Raw genomic sequence first — 24,932 nt, forward strand, 5'->3', positions numbered from 1 at the left:
CACAACATGAAGGGAGATTTTCTTACATAAGCTTATATTGGATTGGCAAAAATAACTATTGTTTGTATTGGTAATACTATGGTAATGTTATAAAATGAAAGTGTATGCTGAGACTATAGAACTCCTTGAAGGTGTAAGGTGTGGAGTACTGAGTCTAATGGGCAGCATGCTACAGAATGCAGCAGTGTATATGCTCTGGTGTACTGATTGTAATGCAGTGTGTAATGGAAAACCTTGGGTATCGAAGGGTAAATGGTACTATGTGTTGAATGTACTGGGGTGCATATTGCTGAGTGTAGGAACGTCATGCTGCGGATTGTGTGTTATGAGATGCATGGTGCAGAGTGCTTTGTGCAACAGGATGCTTGGTAGCGTCAAGGGTGTTATGGCAAATAATAGGGATGCACCGGTATCATTGTTGATATTGAGTATTTACTGAGTGCTCATATTCGTGAAATTGCTCCCGTTACCGAAACCGATACTTTACAGTGCGATTTGCGTCAATACAAAATGAATGGGCACAATTCGCACTGCAAGGGATCTCATGCAATTTGAACAGGAATGCAATGTGATTCCTCCCACTGCACCTGTGTGTGTGTATAGAAAGGGAAAAGCGCCATCTAGTGGGCAGATTATTAAAAATGTTATAACTCACATTAAAGTGATTGTAAAGTCTCCTTTTTTTTAGTTAAAAATAACAAACATGTTATAGTTACTTGCTTTGTTTGCACAGAGCAGCCCAGATCCTCCTCTTCTCAGGTTCCTCTTTGGTGTTCCTGGCCCCTCCCTCCTGTTGAGAGAGACCAAGGCATTCCCCTAGAGCGGGACTTTTGAGGCACTACCATCAATGATACAATGTAAGTAAAAATATATATAATTTTATTACAAAAATCAGAAGAGCAACAAAAAGTAAACAAAAATACAAATCAAATACAAACAATGTATTTTGTAAATTTCTTAGATGGTAATTCTCACTCAATGAACCCTGATGAAGGATTCCCTGAAACGCGTCGGTTCAGTGAGACATATTACATTTCCATTTTTGGTTCTTTCCTTATTGTGATGCAGTTATTACATGTCTTTGCTTTTTGATGTATCCTATTGTACACATTGTTTGTATTTTATTTGTATTTTTGTTAATTTTTTGTTGCTCTTCTGATTTTTGTAATAAAAATATATATATTTTTTACTTACATTGTATCATTGATGGTAGTGCCTCAAAAGTCCCGCTCTAAGGGAATGCCTTGGTCTCTTTTGACTTTTGGGATGTGGCACACCCTCTGCTTATAACTACTCTCTGTCAGAGGCCTCTTTTTCTTCTCCTTCCTGTTGAGTGCCCCCACAGCAAGTGGCTTACTATGGGGGCACTTGAGCCGAGCCGCAGCTCCCTGTGTCCATTCAAACACAGAGCCGTGGCCTGGGCCGCCCCCCTTTCTCTCCTTATTGGCCGACTGGCTTTGATTAACAGCAGCAAGAGCCAATAGCACCGCACTGCTGTCTCAGCCAATGAGGAGGGACTCCCGGGCAGCCGAGACACTCCTGCAACATCGCTGGATCTAGATGGGGCTCTGGTAGGTATTAGGGGGTGCTAGGGGCGCTGCTGCACACAGAAGGTTTTATATTTTAATGCATAGAATGCATTAAGATAAAAAACCTTCTGCCTTTACAACCACTTTAAAGAGAAGGTCCGGTTAAAAAAAAAAATTAAAAGTCAGCAGCTACAAACACTGTAGCTGCTGACTTTTAATAAGCACACTTACCTGTCCAGGGTGCCTGCGATGTCAGCCCTCCGAGGCCGATTCATCCATCGGATCGGGTCCCAGCGCCGCCATTCGAAGTAAGGGAAACACACAGTTCCCAGAACACACCGTGCCACCTTCCCCAGAAGACAACGTGAGGAGGAGAAGACTGAAGATCACCGCGGTGTAGGAAGTGGCAGATTAGGACGATCTGCCTAGCAACAGCCATTTCTGGTAAGTAAAATAATTTTTTTTTTCACATTTTTAGGAGCATATTAATGCAATTTTTTTTTTAGGGTGAACCTCCGCTTTAAGTACATATCTGATCAAATGCAAAATCTGCATAGGTGTCCCGGTCCTGCCGATGATAGAAAATTATGAGATGTATAGCCCTCAAGATGACATCACTTCCGCCCTATAGCCAAGAGGTCCCGAACCTTCTCCTCCAGCCCTGTTAGCACCTCCAGAGACTGTGAATTTCTATCATCTGCGGGACCAGGACACCTACGCAGATTTTGCATTTGACCAGATATGTACTTAATGTGAGTTCTAAAATGTTTAGTAATTTACCCTTTCTATACACACACACAGGAGCAGTGGGTGAAATAGAATGAAATTTGGATAGGAATCACACCACATTTCTGTTCATATCGCATGCGATTCTTTGCAGTGCGATTTATGCCCAATTATTTTGTATTGACGCAAATTATACCACAAAGTATCGGTACTCGGTACAGGTGTTCCCCGGGTTACAAACATCCGACTTATAAATGGCGGGAGACAAAAGGAAGTGAGAGGAAATCTACCCCTAGGAAGGGAAATTCACTCCTGTAGGAGTTATCATGGGAAAAAGGTGTCTCCACTGAAGCTTTATCACCAATCCTTGTTTCCACAACACCCCAAAATTTTCAAAATCCAATTGTCACAGGGACAAAAAGTGAGGTGACATCTTCTGAACAGGGACACAGACAGCAAAACAAACAGTGTGTTAACCCTTCCCTTGGGTATCCAAAAAACGTAAGAATTATTTTTTTGGCTGGAGCTACACTTAAAAAATTTACCTGTTCTGACTTACAAACAGATCCGACTTAAGAACAAACCTACAGACCCTATCTTGTTTGTAACCCTGGGACTGTCTATATTGGTGAGCACTTGACCGAAAGTATCACTACTCATACTCACCGATAAAAAAATGGTATCGGTGCAACCCTAGGAGAATGCTATTTGTGTAATGAAGGTGTATTTTGTGGTATACTAAAATTAATGAAGTGAATGGTGTGCTGTTCTGCCTGTATTTGGGGTGCATGGAGGGGTATGCTACATGTGTTTAGGGGTACAATATGAGGTGTGCTGCCTGGTTTCCCCTCTGCCTGTCTGGCCAACATCTCATCAGGACACGAATTCCCACAGAAACCGTTCATTATCCTATAGAAAGCCTTCCCAGTAGAAGGAAGGCTGTAGTGAGTGGGGGTGGGGGAGGGGAAAGTCTTAAAAATAATTAATTGGTACATAAACAATGATCCATAGGTCTGTCTCCTGACAGTTGTGTCAATCGAGGTTGTACATTACAAGCCCCTCTGTCTTTCCTGTGTAGCACCCTCCTAGATAGGTTGTTAGGTAAATTTTGTTTTTGGCTCCTCTGTAGTCAGTGGAGCCCTTATGATTGCTTTTGTTTGTTCTGTTTTTTACAGGCTGCAGGTTTGATTGCTCTTCCCTGCTCTCTAGAAAACTGTGAGTTGTTCTGAAATATAGGTCTGGAGCAAGGCAAATGAGCAGCATAATTATTAATACTGTTTCAGTCAATCCCTGCGAGAGATGGCCCAGATGATGGCTGGAAAGGTGTATAAATAGTCTGAATTGCAGAACAGCATTGTCTTCCTGCCCAGGGATTTCACCTATTCAGGTGGGGGATGGCTACCTCAACCTCAAGCCACTGTTCATTAAGATCCTAGCTAGGAATAGCTGGGGGGGGGGGGGCTGTAGTTAAGTACTACTTTGGAGTTACCCTGATCTCTGGTCAAGAATCCTGTCAGAGGAGTTGTATAGTGTTAAGTGGAGTGTTAACCTCTCCCAGAATATCTTCTGCTGGTATTAGAAGGAGCATCCAGTTACCCAAAGGACATAGTGAGTATTGATCTGACTTGGGTTTCTCTCTTTTGTGACTGTGCACTATTAGGAGTGCTGGGCCACATAGGTCTTCTCTTTAGAGGTACATACCAACCAGTCCCGTCTAGTTTGTGAAAGACTTTTTGCTAAGCCTGGGCTAAGTAGTTTCTCTATGAGAGATTCATACTATCAACCTCTTCAGTGGCATCATGGGAGAATTGTTCTTTAACCTGGAAATCAAGCAGTTCCTCTCCTGAGGGGTACATACCTTTAGCCTCTACTATTCTCTCATAAAAAAATTTTGTTCCGAGTTTGGAAGAAGATATCTGTTCCTGGAGTACCGTTATAGTAAGCGTGTCTTCCCATTTGTACATAGTTCTGGAGTATCCCATGCAATTCCCTATCCCTATCCAAGTTACCCCAAAAATAAAACAAAACAAAAAAGAAAAAAAGTTACCCCTATACTGTTCATTGGGCCAATTGAGGTCACTGTTGCTGTGTACCTGGCTGTCTCTGCACTAAATGGGAAAGTACCTGGGCAATATTCCAGCGGCTTCTTCGGGGATGAGCACTCCACCTGTGACATTCAAGTGTTTCTGCTCTATACATGTATCAGTGGCCTGTGAGCTTGACCAGATAAAAGTAAGGGAATTGTTGCTGACTTTTGAACACATAGGAAATTGGCGCATCAGTTACATCAGCTGCATGTTTTAGGAAAAGGAAAAGATCATGAAAACAGCTGATAAGTATATTATAAGGCCCCTCTATGGGGAAACTGGGTGAAAAAACGGACTGCCTGGCTGTTTTCATCCGATCATATCCAGTCCACCAGACGGATGGAGAATAGGACCACCATCCGTCTGGATTTTTCAGACAGGATGGGATCAGATATCGGCGGATTTCAGCCGCTCCATAGGGGAGAATACAAGATCTGATCAGGTTCACCTAAAAAACTGACAGGCGGACCTGATCGAACAGCCCATTTGAAAGGGCCCTAAAGGTGTGGACATGCTTGGGGGAATGGGAAAATTCACTTATATATGGTTAGTGTTACTTTAAATCTCTGGTTTAAAAAAAAAAAAGAGATCCTAAACATTAATGGATATATTTTTTCATTATAGAGGCAATCAGCTTTATACTTCCTGTGACTTTAGCGGTCTTGATTCCGCTCTTTGTAATCTTCGCAATCTTCCTGTACAGAAGAATACGCCTTTATTTTTTTGCTGGCACCCAACAAAATGAAGGTAGGTAATAAAGGGTAAATGGACAACTCTGGATCATTAGTGTATGTTTACTGTGCACTTTATTGCACCCATCACAGATTTGTACCTGAGCTTCTTGAAAAGTTAAAGCGGTATTAAACCCAAAAACAAAAAATTCAATACATTGCAGAATACTACGTGCTATGCATACTAGCTCATTATGCCTTTGTCTTGCAGGGTTTTTTTTGTCCTAGGGTTTACAACCACTTTAAGGCTGGGTTCACACCTAATACGGATGCGGCTCACGGCAGGGGGTCTGGTGCGTCCCTGTTCTCCATTTCAGGGACGAATCAGGCCCAAATTTTTGCCTGAAACTGAGCCAAAGGCACACAGGACCCTTGTGCAATGCGTTCTGCAGCCACCCCAGGGATCTGTGAACCGGCTCCATTGAGTGCCGGTCACACTCTCCTGTCATGCAGATTAAATGCGGGGAAACTCGTAACCAATTCGCTTAAGTGCGAACCCAGCTTTAATGAGAAACCAAGAATTTAGATCATGATTTTAATAAACATATCAATTTTATGTGCCATTTGTATTGGCACATCACCTTTATCTGTAGACAATATTTTAATCAAGATCTAATGTTTGCATTCTCAAATATGTTGAAAAGGTCAAACATTTTCCATGGGTTGTACTTACTTTTTCTAATGACTGTATATGTTTCCAGTGTTTTTATCTTCCCACTATTGTCCGCACATCCTAAAAGGAGGGCTTGCATTATAAGTCAATTAGGGGCGTATTGCATTGGATGTTGTTGTCAATCAAATAGATTTTCAGGCACTGGAGACTGGATCGGGAGGGGTTTCAGGCAGCTTAGGGAGAACACCTCTAAGGCCTCATTCACATGGGCACTCCTGTGTTTACTTTTCTAAGCACAGGAAAATTGATCTGGGAAATATAAATTACTTTTTAATGCTTCCCAAATCACTTTTTCCTGGGTTTAGATTTTTTGTTTTAAAGCAGGTTTTGGCACATTTAGAGCTTCTAATCAGATCCTAGACACACAGAATTCTATTTTCTCTAACTGCAGCTAAACTGCGTGCACCAAAACATAGGTAAATGCTCTGAGTGAATGGCACCATTGAGAAATCATTACATGCATTTATGTGCATTTGTAAATGTTTTTTAAACACATACAAAATGTAGCAGAGTGATGATGTTCTTCCATGATCTACTGAGCATGGAAGTATTACCATGAAGCTGCAACAGGAAATAGTAACACTTTCCTGGCTATACAGTTCATCAGTGATATGTGAATCACAAAAATGTCTGGACAAAACTACAAACAATTTGGCATGTAAAGCAATTCATATGTGTATTCTAACTGTAAAAGGTTTGATTTCCCAAGGCAAAATAGAGAAAGTGAATTTCCCAATGAGGACAGACAGCTATAAAAAACAGAGGTTTTCACATGTCCATACTTTAAACCTAAATAAAGAAAACATTATTGGCTTTAGATACCCAATAATTCATAAACTGATATTAAAGACTATTAAAAAGAAAAATAAATAATTATGTTATACTTAACTGCTATGTGCAACGATATTGCACCAATAGGTTACTTTACTCCTCCTCTGGAAGTGACCCGCTAGTGCTGTCTGCTCTTTCCTCTCTTGGGTGCCACCTGTAACAAGCCTGGCTCCAAAGAGGCACCTGTGTGTGTGTGCGCCGGGCTGTGTATGTCCACAGACACACACAGCACTAGTAGGCCACGCCCCCCTATCCCTCTTCACATAAGTTTGACTGACAGCAGCAGGAGTCTTTGACCCCACTGCCCCCAGTGTCTCCTGTGAAAGCAAGAAGTAGAGGAGCGGTGCTGATACCAGGACAATGCTGGAGCCATGACATGGAGCCAGGTAAGTGTTTATGTACAGAGAGGGCTAGGACAGATAGTGGGGTGTTTTTTTTTTTACTTTAATAAAAACAACGCATTTGCGGAAAAAACATTTAGACTTTAATACTACTTTAATTCTTACGGACCAATTAGCCTAAACCGATTTCTATCTAAGCCATTTTATGTCTGTGCCAAAGATGGCAGCATGTTAACCAAAAAAATCGAATGATAGTCTGCTTTTTCCTCACATTGAACAAACATTTTATAGAGTGACTATAGTAGAAAAAATTATATTTTTTTAAGTAGAAGAGGAAATAAAAAGTGACTTGTTTTTAGAAGCTCAACCATTTCTGGATCAACCTCCTGGATATCAAGAGTCAGTCTTCGAAAATTCCTACATTGTGATTGACAAGTAGATTCTTATGACCGGCAAAAATGTGAGTAGAAAAAAATATATTTGGGGAAAGGAGGACACCTGGGTCTGTTGAGGGGGCTTATAGGAATGCCATTCAGGCAACACTGATCAATTCTGCCTAAATAGTGAACCTTTTCTTTGTGTGATGAAGATGAATAGTACATGGCTTGGTTATCTCATGGTCTGAATTCATAATGACTCAATGTAGTTATTTTAATTTAGGTCTTTTAATTTTGGAGTACAGGCCATTTACTTTAGAACAAAAAGGAAGCCATAATGAAATAGTTATAGTACCTAAAAAACTACCCCAAAAGGGGATAAAAAAGAGAGAGATTTTACTGGTACCAAGGGAAGACACCTTTGCTTAAAATTCTTACATTTTATTTACAATCACATTAAAAGAGATAACATTAAAAATTAGGGGCTATGCATTCTCCATTATGCAGTTACATCTTCCATAATTACATTTTTCCAATTTTATGCATAACTTCAGGAATGGAAAGTTGATAAGGTCAATGCGTTTCATAAAAATCTTTTCCTCAGGACCTCTCATTTATAATGCCCAAAATAGGCAATTAGGGTCACAGGGCAGTTTGATAGAACACAAGTCATTAAGTGTTTAAAATATGAATGACCAGTAACAAAAAAATGTAGTGCACCTCCACAACATATGGATTAAGGTATCAGTGACCCTAGAACATCTGGGGCAGTAGAGAGATGTGGCTCAACCCCATGGTTACAATTTTTGAGGTGTGTAATACACCCCATGTCAGATAAACAGTTGGGTCAGTTTTGGGGATGCAGGCTTCTGCTCTCTCGCTGCTGCTTTCCTGAGATTCTGGCCTTTATAGGAAAGAGTTAACAGTGAACAGTACAGCCTAGAGTCAGTCTGTTAGCTTGGAGATGGGAGGAGCAGGGGAGTGCCTTGCCACCCTAGGCTATAAGGCTGTGTGTTTCTATTGAAGACAATGTAAAAAGCAATGTAGGGAGAAACAACTCTAGTCCCTGCATGTATGGGTGGCTCCATAAGACTCTGGAAGAGAAAGGAGCCACCCTGAAAGAGGATACCAACGCTGCAACGGTTATCGCACCAGTTAAATATGGAGTATAAAAAATATAAAGAAATGTTGTACTTGGTAAATAATTATCAGTTGCTGAAAGCACTTAAAAACTGAGAGTTAACCACTTAGGGGCCGGTCGCCCGCAATGTACTGTGAACGGGTGGCCATGCAGGCAAAGTGACGTATGTAATGCTTACTTCTTGGCAGTGGCGGTGTGTTGATTAAGGGCGCACGGGTGCCGCCCCCTCTCTCCAGCCACAATGGATAGATTCATGCATTGCATGAATCTATCCATGGCCGCTGTAGCCACCTCCTATTCAGCGTCCGGCCCCTTTTTGGATGCCAGACACCTGAATTACAGCGGCGGGGGTGTATTTTTGAAGCACCTGAGTAGAGCCATAGGCTCTAATAGGCTTTAAAAAGGTGAACTGCGAGCGCAAAGCATTGTGCTCGCAGTCCACCCAGATGTGTTAGAAAAGTGAATGAATATTCGCTTTCCTAACACTGAACCGCCTCTCCACCAATCAGGTAGCACGGGTCTGTGACATATCACCTGATTGGCTGAAAGGACAGGCGCTGCAATTAGACGCCTATCAGGAGGAGGGGAAGAGATGCACGGAGCCGCTGTCTGACCCGTTGCAAGGCCCCACTGCTCGCCGCTGCCTGACCCGTCACTGAGACAGGGTATATGCCGAGCAGAGGGCGAGCGGGTGGGGGGGGGTCACAGTGGCAACTTTTGATGGGCACAGTGGCAGCATTTGATGGGCAATCTGGCAGCATTTGATGGGGCACAGTGGCAGCATTTGATGGGGCACAGTGGCAGCATTTGATGGGGCACAGTTGCAGCATTTGATGGGCACAGTAGCAGCGTTTGATTGGCACAGTGGCTGCGTTTGATGGCACAGTGGCTGCGTTTGATGGCACAGTGGCTGCGTTTGATGGCACAATGGCTGCATTTCATGGGCACAGTGGCTGCGTTTCATGGGCACAGTGGCTGCGTTTCATGGGCACAGTGGCTGCGTTTGATGGGCACAGTGGCTGCATTTAAAGGTACAGTGGCTGCATTTGATGGGCACAGTGAGGCTGCAATTGATTTATTATTTATTTATTTTTATTTTTTTCAGTTTGTTTGTGCCCCCCCAAAAAATTTTGAGCACCAGCCGCCACTGCTTCTGGGTTCAAGGCATGGAACATGGGAGTTTGTCAGCAGGTCCCACCCAATGATTCATGGCCAGGACCTGCTGATCAGCTGTGTCCAATCACAGCCCAGAGCCCTGTGTTTGATTTTTTTTTTTTTTTGGATATGTTTTATAACCAAGTCGAAAATATTGTTTGTTTTCAACATTTTTGGTCTTTTTTCATTTACATAATAAAAAATAAATAACTCGGTGGTGATCACCAAAAGAAAGCTCTATTTGTGTGAAAAAAATTATATAGATTTTATTTGCGTGTTGTATGACCGCTCAATTGCCAGCTAAAGTAGCACAGTGCTGAATAGCAAAAAATGCCTTTGTCATGAACGGGGTAAAACCTTCCGGAGGTCAAATGGTTAAAAAGCAAATGTTACTCAAATGTAAACACACAGTTAACTCATAAATTGCCAGCAATTTTCCCCCGTAACTGAATCACAGTCTACCGGATACATAAAACAATTCATTAAATAAATGAAATGAGTGCATATAGTATTAACAACTAGGGATGAGCCGAACACCCCCCTGTACGTTTCGCATCTAGAACATGCGAACAGGCAAAAACTTCGTTTGAACACGCAAACACCGTTAAAGTCTGTGGGACACAAACATGAAAAATCAAAAGTGCTAATTTTAAAGGCTTATATGCAAGTTATTGTCATAAAAAGTGTTTGGGGACCCGGGTCCTGCCCCAGGGGACATGTATCAATGCAAAAAAAAAGTTTTAAAAACGACCATTTTTTCGGGAGCAGTGATTTTAATAATGCTTAACCACTTCCCGCCCGGCCTATAGCAAAATGACGGCCGGGCGGTGGTTCATTTATCCTGACTGGGCGTCATATGCCTGTGGGGGCGCACATCGTGGCGATCGGTGGAGCGGTGTGTCAGTCTGACACACCGCTACACTGATCTCGATAAAGAGCCTTCGGCTGAGGCTCTTTACCACGTGATCAGCCGTTTCCAATCAAGGCTGATCACGATGTAAATAGGAAGAGTCGTTGATCGGCTTTTCCTCACTCGCGTCTAACAGACGTGAGTAGAGGAGAGCCGATTGGCGGCTCTCCTGACAGGGGGGGTCTGCGCTGATTGTTTGTCAGTGCAGCCCCCCCTCAGATGACCACACTGGACCACCAGGGACGCCATTAGGACCACCAGGGAAGTGGGCAACATGTGGATGGCCAGGTATGTACCCCATGGCCATCCACATGTGCAAATTATGCCACCCAACAGTGCAACCCATCAGTGCCACCTGTCAGTGCACATCCATGCCCATCAGTGCCCACCTATCAGTGCCCATCAGTTCCAGCCATAAGTTCCCATCAGTGCCGCCTATGAGTGCCCATCAGTGCCGCCTATGAGTGCCCATCAGTGCTGCATACCAGTGCCACCTATCAGTGCCCATAAGTGCCACCTATCAGTGCCCATCAGTGCCGCCTATCAGTGCTCGTCATCAGTGCCCGTCAGTGCCACCTCATTGGTGCCACCTCATCGGTGCCCATCAGTGCCGATTATCAGTGCTTGTCAGTGCAGCCATATCAGTGTCCATCACTGAACGAGAAAACTTACTTATTTACAAAATTTTTTAACAGAAACAAAGAAAAACTTGTTTATTTTCAAAATTTTTGGTCTTTTTTTATTTGTTGCGCAAAAAATAAAAATCCCAGAGGTGATCAAATACCACCAAAAGAAAGCTCTATTTGTGGGGACAAAATGATAAAAAATTTGTTTGGGTACAGTGTAGCATGACCGCTCAATTGGCATTCAAAATGCGACAGCGCTGAAAGGTGAAAATTGGCTTGGGCAGGAAGGTGTCTAAGTGCCTGGTAGTGAAGTGGTTAAAGTGAAACAATAAAAGTGTAATATTCCTTTAAATTTCGTACCTGGGGGTGTCTATAGTATGCCTGTAAATGGGCGCATGTTTCCTGTGTTTAGAACAGTCTGACAGCAAAATTACATTTATAAAGGAAAAAAAGTCATTTAAAAGTGCTAGCACTAGTGCCGGCTATAATGAATTGTCGTAAACAGGGTGACTCCGCCCCCCTCTGACAACACGGGGAAAGCCATAGGGATATTCCTGTGCGTCAGAGGGGGCGGGGTCACCGGGTGGCCCGCCCTCCATTATATAAGAACTGTCACCTCAACAGAAGCGTCACACAGCGGAACACTCCCACTGAGGCGGATCATGTGGAGAACGGAGCGGAGAAGAAGCCGGAGGAAGATGCCGGACAAGGAGACCGGAAGAAGAAGATGGAGCAAGAAGAAGAACACTGAAGGAAGACCAGAGGAAAGAAGATGGAAGAAGAATCAGGGAAAGAAGAAGAAATTAATAAAGGAATTGTCAAAAACCGTCTCTTGTCTTTTTTAACATTTTTGACACTTTTTTTGTGAAATGATAGGGGTACATTTGAACCCCATTACCAATTCACATGGGGGGGGCGTGATCTGGGGGTCCCCTTGTTAAAGGGGGCTTCTAGATTCCGACAGACCCCCTGCCTGCAGACCCCCACAACCACCGGCAAGGGTTGTGGGGATGAGGCCCTTCTCCCCATCAACATGGGGACAAGGTGCTTTGGGGGGGCCGCTACCCCAAAGCACCCTCCCAATGTTGAGGGCATGTGGCCTGGTACGGTTCAGGAGGGGGTGGGGCGCTCTCTCGGCCCCCCCTCTTTTCCTGCGGCCTGCCAGGTTGCGTGCTCGGATAAGGGTCTGGTATGGATTTTTGGGGGGACCCACGCCATTTTTTAAACATTTTTGGCGCGGGGTTCCCCTTAATATCCATACCAGACCTGAAGGGCCCCCACGCATTCTTTTTTTTTAATTTTGGTTCGGAGTTCCCCTGTGGGGAAATTCCATGCCGTTTTTATCAATGAACTTTTATGTGTATTGCCGGACCGACAATTCATTATAGCCGGCACTAGCACTAGCACTTTTAAATGACTTTTTTTTTCCTTTAGAAATGTCATTTTTCTGTCAGATTGTTCTAAACACGGGAAACATGCGCCACTTTACAGGCATACTATAGACACCCCCCAGATATGAAATTTAAACGAATATTACACTTTTATTGTTTCACTTTAACCATTATTAAAATCACTGCTCCCGAAAAAACGGCCGTTTTTAAAACTTTTTTTGCATTGATACATGTCCTCTGAGGCAGGACCCAGGTCCCCAAACACTTTTTATGACAATAGCTTGCATATAAGCCTTTAAAATTAGCACTTTTGATTTCTCCCATAGACTTTTAAAGGGTGTTCCGCGGCTTTCGAATTTGCAACGAACACCCCAAATTGTTCGCTATTCGGCAAACGGGCAAACAGCCAATGTTCGAGTCGAACTCATGTTCAACCTGAACATAAAGCCCATCTCTATTAACAAAGTGAAATTTAATCTCAATAAAATTATCATGGATTACCACGGACATCAAATTTCATCACATTAAATGAAATATCAAATACACATCACCATTTCCTAAAAATAAAAAAATTGTCATAACTTATCATAATGCAATGCATTTCATACATTTCCATACAAAAAAAGATGAAATGACCCCATAATAACACAATTTTTATATAAAAAAGAACATACATGTTTAATCACATATTAGATAATTCAAATAAAAAATGCATACTTAAATCCTATCTCTGGGCAAAAAAAATACGTTTTCCCATGCAGTGGGGCTGTGCAGTAGGTCAGCTGCTTGTTTTTCTCTAGGGGAGAGGAAACTGAAATTTACTTATCTAATCCTCCAATCCTCCCAGCACAAGACCGGTCCATCACCCCCGCCGTCTTGAGTCGTGGACTGTCCCTGACGTCATCAAGCCCAAAGCAGGCTCCAGAGCCCAGGAACGGTCCACCTCTGGCCAATGGGGGAGCGCTGTCTTTTAGTGGAACAAAGGATCCGGTGAATATAAACTTGCTTCTCACCCCTAGACAAAGAGCAGCTGACCTGTGCAGATTAATTCTCAAAACAAATTTGTTTGGGGATACAGTATCTTTTCAGCGCTGTGTTTATTGATGTTTACTGAGTTTTAAGGGATTTATTTATATGTAGCAACCGATCACTAAACTATTTGGATATTGGTAATATTTTCTTTGACCATAGCGTGTTAAAGGCATAGTAATTCATTTTTATAAAATGTCTTACTTTTCTAGTTGTTTCTTTGGAGAGGGTTTACACATAGGACTTTCTAAGCGGCTTCTGTTGGTCAGAATACGAGTCAAAAGAACCTCAGCACAATCACTATAGGGGACAGTATAGTGCTTCATTACCTAATCAGAATCAATAGACTTACAATCACCAATATATGAAAAAAATTATATAAAAGGATATGAAAAATAAAAAATAGATTAATATTAGAACCAATAATAAATAGCCTAGTGTCAGTACCGCTGCCCATACCTCCTGTCTTCCCACAAGTGTCAACAATGTATAAATATACAAAAATCAGTGCCGCGCAGTACTTTACAAGCTTGCAATGTGCAATTAGGGGTAAAAATTAAAGTGGAGTTCCACCCAAAAATGGAACTTCCACTTTTTGGAATCCACCCCCCCTCCGGTGTCATATTTGGCACCTTTCAGGGGGGAGGAGGGAGCAGATTCTTGTCTAATACAGGCATTTGCTCCCACTTCCTGGCATAGATCACCACGACCTACGCCACTTCCGGTGCCTACCCTGCTATATTCTGGGAGACAGAAGACAGCAGGGACCAGTGAGGATGCGCAGCGAGACTTGCGCATGCGCAGTAGGGAACCAGGAAGTATTTGTAGCTGCTGGCTTTTAATATTTTTTTTTTCGGCGGACCTCCGCTTTAAGGACAATTTTGTTTAAAAATGCATTACTATACAATGTATCATCCAAACCTTGAGGTATTTAATCCTTTGTTAGGGCAGACAGTGTCCAGACAGTGTCCATTCCTAATTTACAACTGATAATGAGATCTGTCAGCACAGTACAGACTGGGTTAATCATGGTAAACATTAAATCCCCAACCTCCTCCTTAACATTACATAGAAGGAAAAAGCAAAGTAGGTCAGCATCTACTGTATTTCTTAAAGTGATACTAAAGACTTGTTTTTTTTTTTTTCTTTAAAAATAACAAACAAATAACAAGCACTCCTGTTGAGTGCACCCACAGCAAGGGGGCAGCCAACCCAAGCCACAGCTCTGTGTGTCCATTCAGACATGGAGCCGTAGTTTGGCCCCACCCCCTCTCTCCTTATAACTGACTTTGATTGACAGCCAATCAGGAGGGAGAGTCCCAGACGGCTGAGGCAGTCGTGCACATTGCTGGATAGAGATGGGGCTCAGGTCAGTATTAGGGGGGCTGAGGGGGGCTGCTGCACAAAGAAGACTTTTTATCTTAACGCATAGAGTGGATTAAGATAAAAAAAAAAAAACATTCTGCCTTGACAACCACTTTAATATGAAGTTATGCTATGTGAATGGGGACATGTAACAAATATAAAGTAGGTGTCTTCCCAATTTGGCTGCAAAAGTGAAAATACACTTTAATTAAAAAACATAATAGACAGCCAATGATGGAACAGGAAGCAGGAGAATGGATCTGTCAATGCAGCTATTGATAGTTATACAGGAAGAAGCCATATGTAAGTGGAAATATGGCATAAGCAATGCTGGTAATGATTACAAAATGTATTTAAACGATTTTTTTTACCAAATAAAGCATAAATAAACATAACTTAGATACTGTGACAGTCTTCATTTTAGTAACCTAAAAAATATTGAACCAGCTCAAAAATTAAATCTGAAAATGGCTTATTTCACCCAAAATGTGTAAGAGATTCAAAGACAGCTTAGAAAAGACACTTTATTGGGGAAGATTGTTCCCATACAGTGCCTTGAAAAAGTATTCATACCCCTTGAAAGTTTCCACATTTTGTCATGTTACAACCAAAAACGTAAATATATTTTATTAGGATTTTATGTGATAGACCAACACAAAGTGGCACATAATTGTGAAGTGGAAGGAAAATGACAAAATGGTTTTCAAAATGTATTACAAATAAAATTTGTGAAAAGTGTGGCATGCATTTGTATTCAGCCCCCCTGAGTCAATACTTTGTAGAACCACCTTTCACTGCAATTACAGCTGCAAGTCTTTTTGGGGATGTCTCTACCAGCTTTGCACATTTAGAGAGTGAAATTTTTGCCCATTCTGCTTTGCAAAATAGCTCAAGCTCTGTCAGATTGCATGGAGAGCGTCTGAACAGCAATTTTCAAGTCTTGCCACAGATTTTCAATTGGATTTATGTCTGGACTTGACTGGGCCATTCTAACACATGAATATGCTTTGATCTAAACCATTCCATTCTGGCTGTATATTTAGGGTCATTGTCCTACTGGAAGGTGAACCTCTGCCCCAGTCTCAAGTATTTTGCAGACTCTAATGCCGCGTACACACGGTTGGACTTTCTGATGGGAAATGTTGGATGTGAGCTTGTTGTCGGAAAGTCCGACCGTGTGTATGCTCCATCAAATATTTGCTGTTGGACTTTCCGGCAACAAATGTTTGAGAGCAGGTTCTCAAATTTTCCGCCAACAAAACTTTGTTGTCGGCAAGTCCGACAAAAGTCCCTCGCATAAAAGTTCACGCATGCTAGGAATCAAGCAGAAGGAGCCGCACTGGCTATTGAAGTACCTTTTTCTCGGCTGGTCGTACGTGTTGTACGTCACCACGTTCTCACGTTCAGAATTGTTGGCCAACATTTGTGTGACTGTGTGTATGCAAGACAAGTTTGAGCCAACATCCTTCAAACAAAAATCCACGGTTTTGTTGGCGGAAAGTCCGATCATGTGTATGTGGCATAATAGGTTTTCGTCTAAGATTGCCCTGTATTTGGCTCCTTCCATCTACCCATAAACTCTAACCAGCTTTCCTGTCCCTGCTGAAGAAAATCATCCCCACATGATGCTGCCCCCACCATGTTTCACGGTGGGGATGGTGTGTTCAGTGGGATGTGCAGTGTTAGTTTTCTGCCACACATAGCGTTTTTACTTTTAAGCCAAAAAGTTCAATTTTGGTCTCATCTGACCAGAGCACCTTCTTCCACATGTTTGCTGTATCCCCCACATGGCTTCTCGCAAACTGCAAACGGGACTTCTTATGGCTTTCCTTCAACAATAGCTGTCTTTTTGTCACTCTTCTATAAAGGCCAGATTTGTGAAGTGCACAGCTAATAGTTGTCCTGTGGACAGATTCTCCCATCTGAGCTAAAGATCTCTGCAGCTCCTCCAGAATTACCATGGGCCTCTTGGCTGCTTCTCTGATTAATGCTCTCCTTGCCCGGCCTGTCAGTTTAGGTGGACGGCCATGTCTTGGTAGGTTTGCAGTTTTGCCATACTCTTTCCATTTTCAGATGATGGATTGAACAGTGCTCCGTGAGATGTTCAAAGCTTGGGATATTTTTTTATAACCCTGCTTTATCCCTGACCTGTCCGGTGTGGTCCTTGGCCTTCATGATGCTGTTTGTTCACTGGGGTTCTCTAACAAACCTCTGAGGGCTTCGCAGAGCAGCTGTATTTATACTGAGATGAAATTACACAGGTGGACTCTATTTACTAATTAGGTGACTTCTGAAGGCAATTGGTTCCACTAGATTTTAGTTAGGGGTATCAGAGTAAAGGGGGCTGAATACAAATGCACGACACACTTTTCCCATATTTATGGAAAACCATTTATCATTTTCCTTCTACTTCACAATTATGTGGCACTTTGTGTTGGTCTAACACATAAAATCCCACAAAAATACATTTTCGTTTTTGGTTGTAACAACAAAATGTGGAAAATGTCAAGGGGTATGAATACTTTTTCAAGGCACTGTACTCAGCGGAATGCAGTCCAGAAATGTTAAAGGGACACTGTCATGAGCTGCCATTACTGAACCTCTTTTGATAATGCTAGTTCCCTGGCTGTCATCCTGATACTTTGAATTTGATGCTGTTGATAAGTTGCTGATCTAGAACAAACACAGATAAGCAATTCTGACGCTTTCCTGATGCTCATTTACAGTATGTTTGTTTTGGGATTGTGACTGAGGGTTCATTCAGACGGCCAGAAAAAAAATGTGTTTAGATGTGCACTGCACATAGTTTTGTGTGCATCTAAATACACTCCTATAGTAATCAACGAGCCCATACACATAGCTGAGCCTACTTGAGAAAATGTTTGCTGCGTTTGGCTCACGCAGAAAAAAAGTAGCATTTTCAGGAGGCCTGCGATGGCAGTCTAATACTTTTACACTACCTTTTTACAGAAATAAAATAATCTCATGAATGTGTCCCAGAGATGCGTCTTCCTCATAGTAACCAATGATATTTCTCTCTTTTAGGTGTAACAAATATTACGACAAGAACAGGAGTTCTTCCAGACATGTTTATTCAATGTCTAGTTTTATTTTGCGCTGTTTTAGATGATATCTGTACTCCAAAACTGATTTCAGGCTATCCTCCTATTTTTTTTTTTTTAATAAATAAAATGTTAAAGCGTATCTATGGTCAACATTTAAACTCATGTATTAATTTTCACGTTGTATTTCAATTATTTCCAGCCTAGTCCTGTTACTCTTTAAGTCTGTAAATTTACTTTGCAAATCTCCCCACACCTTTACTTACTTGAACTCAGCGATACATATTCACATGTTACAATAAATGGTATTCATTCATTCAGTGTCATTTCTTAAATCCATGGGTTGCGTGTGCTATTATATACTCGAGAAAATCACCTAAATCAGAAGCAACTTTACAAGCTACAAGAATCGTTGAAGATTACTGGAGTTTAAACTCCAGAGGGATCACATAGGGAGAACATGAAAGCAATCGTTTATTCGATTTATCAAACACATGTAGATAGTAACATATGTTCAACTCATTGTTCCTTCTTGAAATTTTTCCTTCATACATAAAGTACATGGTCCCTAATTTTGCTCTGATCTACAGTGAGGGAAAAAAGTATTTGATCCCCTGCTGATTTAGTATTTTTGCCCACTGACAAAAGAAATGATCAGTCTATAATTTTAATGGTAGGTTTATTTTAACAGTGAGAGACAGAACAACAAAAATATCCAGAAAGAACGCATTTCCAAAAAGTTATAAATTGATTTTCATTTTAATGAGTGAAATAAGTATTTGATCTCCTATCAATCAGCAAAATTCCTGGCTCCCAGGTGTCTTCTATGAAGGTAATGAGCTGAGATTAGGAGCACTCTCTTAAAGGGAGTGCTTCTAATCTCAGCTTGTTACCTGTATAAAAGACACCTGTCCACAGAAGCAATTAATCAGTCGGACTCCAATCTCTCCACCATGGCCAAGACCAAAGAACTGTCCAAGGATGTCAGGGACAAGATTGTAGATCTACACAAGGCTGGAATGGGCTACAAGACCATCGCCAAGCCCCTTAGTGAGAGGGGGACAACAGTTGGTGGGAATATTCCCAAATGGAAGAAACACAAAACAACTATCTATCTCCCTCAGTCTGGGGCTCCATGCAAGATCTCACCTCATGGAATTTCAACAATCATGAGAACGGTGAGGAATTAGCCCAGAACTACACAGGAGAATCTTCTCAATGATCTCAAGGCAGCTGGGACCATAGTCACCAAGAAAACAATTGGTAACACACTACACTGTGCAGGACTGAAATCCTGCAGCTCCCACAAGCTCCCCCTGCTCATGAAAGCACATGTACAGGCCCGTCTGAAGTTTGCTAATAAACATCTGAATGATTCAGAGGAGAACTGGGTGAAAGTGTTGTGGTCAGATGAGACCAAAATCAAGCCCTTTGGCATCAACTCATCTTGACGTGTTTGGAGGAAGAGGAATGCTGCCTATGACCCCAAGAACACCATCCCTACCGTCAAACATGGAGGTGTAAACATTATGCTTTGGGGGTGTTTTTCTGCTAAGGTGACAGGACAACTTCACCGCTTTAAAGGGACGATGGACGGCCATGTACCGTCAAATCTTAGGTTTTCTCAGCCAGGGCATGGAAAATGGGTTGTGGAAGGATTTTCCAACATGACAATGACCCAAAACACACAGCCAAGGCAACAAAGGAGTGGCTCAAGAAGAAGCACATTAAGGTCCTGGAGTGGCCTAGCCAATCTCCAGATCTTATTCCCATAGAAAATATGTGGCAGGAGCTGAAGGTTCAAGTTACCAAACATCAGCCTCAACTACAAGAAACGCCTGACCTCTGTGATTGTCAACAAGGGTTTTGCCACCAAGTACTAAGTCATGTTTTGCGAAGGGGTCAAATACGTATTTCACTCATTAAAATGCATATCCAGTTATAAATTTTTTGAAATTCATTTTTCTGGATATTTTTGTTGTTATTCTGTCTCTTACTGTTATAATAAACCTACCATTAAAATTATAGACTGATCATTTCTTTGTCAGTGGGCAAACGTACAAAATCAGCAGGGGATCAAATACTTTTTTCTCTCACTGTATATATTTGTATATAAAATGCACTATTTTTCAATCCAGAAGTGTTTCCCATTGCTAAAACTTTCATCCACTTTCTAAATTTCTGCATCTGTGAAAGCCAAAAGCCAATATACAGGAATAATAGTGGTAAAAAAAAAAACACTTGTGGGTTTAACCATTTTTTTTGTATAATTCTTCTTTAAGGGGACTTGGTATGAGGTGTGTTCTATGCCTACATACTTTTACTAATAGCATAGCAGTGTTAATTTTGACATCAAACTTTGATTTAGGGCCAGTTCACACCACATGCAGTCCAGTGCGTTTTTTTTTTTATGCATCAAAAACGCATGGAAAGTAGGCTATATGATTTCCAATGGCATAGTTTACACCAGTTCCTTCCAGTGCCAGAAAAAAAAGAACATGCTGCATTTTTCCTGTACTGGACTGTACTGGAACGCTATAAACCGCATCAAAAATGCACTGGAACGCAACTAAACACACCAAAAACGCGGTGGTTAAGAAAAAAAGAGAGGATAAATGCACTGGACTACATCAAAACGCGCTGGAATGCATCAAAAACACGCATGCAGAAAAGCATCTGGAAGGCATCTGGATTGTGTTTCTATGGTCTGAACTGGCCCTTAGTCTTAGTTATAGTCTTTTGACTAAAATGCCATTTTAGTTTTAGTAGTATTTTAGTCATCTGAATTTTTAATCAACTAAAATCTCCAGTATATTTTACTTGACTAAAATCGAATTGGTTTAGTTAAATTTTAAAGCATTATTTCTTTAGAATCGCTAAACATTATATACTCCTGGAGTAAAAATCTAATAACATGTTATTATTTCTGGTATGAAGGTTTGAACATGCACTACAGACACAGATTTAGCCGTTGTAATATATACCGTCTTTATAAATAAAACCAAGTTTCATAAGCAAACAAGAATATTGCTTTTTGACAAGCAGAAGTACAACTTGAAAGTATAAAAAAAACCCCAAAAAACTGTAATCTCTATTGGCATTAATTATTAAAGCAGAGTTCCACCCAAAAGTGTAACTTCCGCTTTAAGGCCTCTTCCCCGGCTCCTGTTTGCGAAGCTGAGCTTTTGGGGATGAGGGGGGGAGCAGGTACCAAATTTGACAGGTACCTGCTCCCACTTCCGTTCCGTTCAGCCTAGACGACCGGAAGCAGAATCTCTCCATCCCGAAGTCTTCTAGGACCAGAAGACTCTGGGACCAGTCACGGGGTGCAGCACCGCTCGCGCATGCGCAGTGGGCACCTGGCTGTGAAGCCGCAAGCTGTCACAGTCCGGTTCCCATGGTAGAGATGTTGGCGCCGCCAAGAGAGGACATGGGAACAACACAGTGCGGGTGAGTGCCCCGCTGGATCGTGGGATAGGTAAGTGGCTGTTTATTAAAAGTGAGCAGCTACACTTTTTGTAGCTTCTGACTTTTAATAAACACAAATATGACTGGAACTCCACTTTAAGAAAAAAAAATAAGGAAAGCATTTTTCTTAATTTTCTTTTCTTTCAGCAGCTTAGTAGATGCCCCCTACTTATTCTTATGCGGTAGTGAAGTGTTAATTTTGAGGTTTAATTTCAAATTACAAAAAATATATATAAAACAGCGCTCGCAAATGAATTCATGTAATGTAGTGATCTTTAAAAATCCTCTTGCAGCTGCAGGATAAAAGTGCTTACACTTTGATGATATATAACAAATAAAAAATAATTTATTTGTTAATTTCAAATTAGTTTTAGTCATAGTCTTTTGACTAAAATGCCATTTTAGTTTTACTTGTATTTTAGTCATCTGAATTATTTTAGTTAGTAGACTAAAATAGTATTAATTTAGTCAACGAAAATATTTTAGTCGACAAATTTAACACTTTAGAATAGTTGCCAACATTCTCAAAAATAATTTAAGGACACTTTTTTGTCTGTGGGCGGAGTCTTATTTTAATTGGGGTGGGACATTCATTTGTAAGCATGGTCTAGTAGGAGCGAAAAAATGCGACGCCAAATTAAAAAGAGAAAGAGGGATGGAGAGAGAGAGAAAGAAAGAAAAAAAGAAATAAAGATGGAGGGAGAGAGAAAGAAAGAAAGAAAGAAAGAAAGAAAGAAAGAAAGAAAGAAAGAAAGAAAGAAAGAAAGAAAGAAAGATGGAGAGAGAGAGAAAGAAAGAGAAAGTGGGATGGAGGGACAGAGAGGGAGGGATGGAGAGAGAAAGAAAGAAAGAGAGAAGGATAGAGAGAATGAAGGAGGGAGGGAGGGAGAGAGAGAGAAAAAAGAAGAAGCCCCAGCTGGTTCGGTTACACTTTGTTCTTCACAGACAGAGATTCTAGCACTGTTCAGGCATATGACACCTAACACTGTTCTTCCTCACCTGAATCACTAACGCGGCACCACAGCAGCTCCATGCACATAATAATACAGCGCACCCATTGGCTGGGATACGGTGCAGGCAGCCCACCTCCTGCTACCTCCTCACCAGTAGCTGGTTAAAGTTATCTGTTATACCCCTCCCCCTCCTTCCATCACCCAGTCCCGACTCCCAGCCCACCCAGCTCACTATGTGGGCGGCCCGGGATAACACTGGGTGAGGGCAGAGCGGTGCAGCTTTTTTTATGGGGGAGCAGACACCCCGACCCAGTCTGCCCCTGCCCGGGACAAAGCCAATTTCCTGGGATTCTGCCAGGGACAGGCTCAGACTGGGACATGGGTCTGTATTCCATCAATGTCCTGGGAAAATCGGGACTGCTGGCAGCTATGTAATAGGTGTCCCTCATTCCCATCTCAGAATGTTGGGAGGTATGCACATTGCTAGTATGGCACATCAGCGCATATAGCCCCGTTGATTGTTACCAACCAAACATGCTGGGTAGCCCAGGCTCTCAATGTCCAGGTAACCAATGGCAGGAGGTTAGATAAAAAAATGGCTGCCTCAGGTGGTACCTGCCCCCCTGCACAGCCCTGCTCATGGCCCAGGTTCTCAACTGTTCCTCATTTAAAAGGACTACCTCTCTTTGTGAACCAAATCCCTCTCTCTCCTTTTCTTCTATAGTTTTTCCTCTAATTGAACTGATGTATGCTTTTATGGAAAGCACTTTTCTTATGTGAGTACTATTGTATCTATTTCAATAAGATATCACTATAAGGAGAGCACTGGATCGGTTTATTTATTTATTGAGGAATCTATCTATTAAGATTTCCGGGATACAGTTATAAAGGTCCTAGTTGTGAGCACTAGAGCTGCACAATTAATCGTTAAAAAATCGTGATCTTGATTCAACCCCCCTGACGATCTCTATTACAGAGTTTGCGGATTCCTTCATATAACAAGTGGAGAGACTTATCTGCTCACTCAGCTGTCAAAAGAAAACATCTGGGCAGTCTGCCAAGTTTTTAACATGAAACATTGTAACTAACTCTTCCTTCTTAGATCAAAGGGATAAACTTCTGTGTGTAAAGTAAAAATCCAGGCAGTCTGCCAAGTTTTTAACAATGTATAAATGTAGGAAGTTTAACCACTTAAAGTCTAAATCTTTTTCTGACACTTGTTTAGTCAGTATTTAAAGTTAAAATCAGTATTTTTGCTAGAAAATTACTTGCAACCCCCAAACATTATATATATTTTATCAGAGACCCTAGGGAATACAATGGCAATTGCTGCAATATTTTATGTCACACTGTATTTGCCCAGCAAACACATTTTTTGGGGAAAACTTCACTTCAATGAATTAAAAAAAAACAAAAAATGAAACAGTAAAGTTAGCCCAATTTTTTTTTGTTTTAATGTGAAAGATGATGTTACGCCGTGAGAATTGTGAGAGAATCGTGATCTATCTTCTAAGCAAAAAAATCGTGATTCTCATTTTAGCCAGAATCGTGCAGCTCTAGTGAGCACAGCACAGGATGAAAGAACTCATGATGTTACAACGCAAGACTCATCAACCATTGCTGGCAGGGCGGTAATACAACCTAAGTGGTCCAGGCCTCCAAAAATGTAGACATCGTTGGAAAGGGTGAGTGTACATCTACTTTGAGCATGTGTGGTGGTGTTTAGAAGGCCTGGAATTTTTGGGTTATAGCAAGAAAAACGCCATAAAGATTTGATATGGTTGGAAACAAATTGTTGAGAGTTGTTTGATGAACTGGCACAAGGAATTTTAAGTGACGGATTTATTCATTATATATGTTTCACACCTTTATTGGTGTCATCGATTTGTTTCATCAATTTTTTAATAGTCATTTATTTATTAATGAATTCTATGTATGACACATATTTACTGCACAGTGTGAGCACTGATGGAGCTTTGGGAACCAATTGTTTGATATCTATTGCATAGCCTTTGTATTTATTAATTTGTTACTGGAATACATGGAGGGTAGATTGGAGGTATATTTTCATATATCGAAAAATAGCGCAGTTTTATACCTAAGTGCTAACTGTGAAAAATAAATAAGTAAATACATAGACAACTGCACTAAAAAATGCAAGTGCTAAAGTGACCAAACCATCTGTTGCGCTGTTTGAAAGCTCTCCTTACTCTCATACTCACAAATAATGTGTTTAAAAATATACATTAAATATTTACCCAAATAAGTGAAGTTGAAACAATGATAATAAAATAAACTATCGAGCCCCGTTTTCCCACAAAATCAAGCGCTTATGGGATAGGTGAATGATCTTGTAATGTCTTAATAGACTAATAATGTCAACAATTAAGCAGCTACCAAACATACCCACCGATGGCAGGCATTGATAAACAAAATACAATGAAAACATACACAAAGACAACGCTAACAAACACACAATACAGATTTTCAAGTGTGCAGTAATAAAAGTAGTGCAAAAACAAATATAAGCCGCAATC

At 41.3% G+C, this 24,932-nt stretch overlaps 1 protein-coding gene across 23 annotated transcripts in view; it reads left to right on the forward strand.

Annotated features, from left to right (window-relative positions):
• The window catches only part of LOC141110879 (low affinity immunoglobulin gamma Fc region receptor III-A-like), a 110,978-nt gene extending 92,688 nt beyond the window's left edge, over nt 1-18,290 (forward strand). For all 23 annotated transcript variants that reach the window (XM_073602600.1, XM_073602599.1, XM_073602607.1 and 20 more), the window contains 3 exons: nt 4,967-5,089; nt 7,278-7,378; nt 17,958-18,290. In XM_073602600.1, coding sequence (XP_073458701.1) covers nt 4,967-5,089; nt 7,278-7,357 — 203 coding nt within the window. In that variant the 3' untranslated portion in view covers nt 7,358-7,378; nt 17,958-18,290. The remainder of the gene's footprint in view (nt 1-4,966; nt 5,090-7,277; nt 7,379-17,957) is intronic.
• The last annotated feature ends 6,642 nt before the right edge of the window (nt 18,291-24,932 follow it).

This window comes from Aquarana catesbeiana, linkage group LG10 (assembly GCF_042186555.1).
Source record: "Aquarana catesbeiana isolate 2022-GZ linkage group LG10, ASM4218655v1, whole genome shotgun sequence".
NCBI classification, from domain to species: Eukaryota; Metazoa; Chordata; class Amphibia; order Anura; family Ranidae; genus Aquarana; species Aquarana catesbeiana.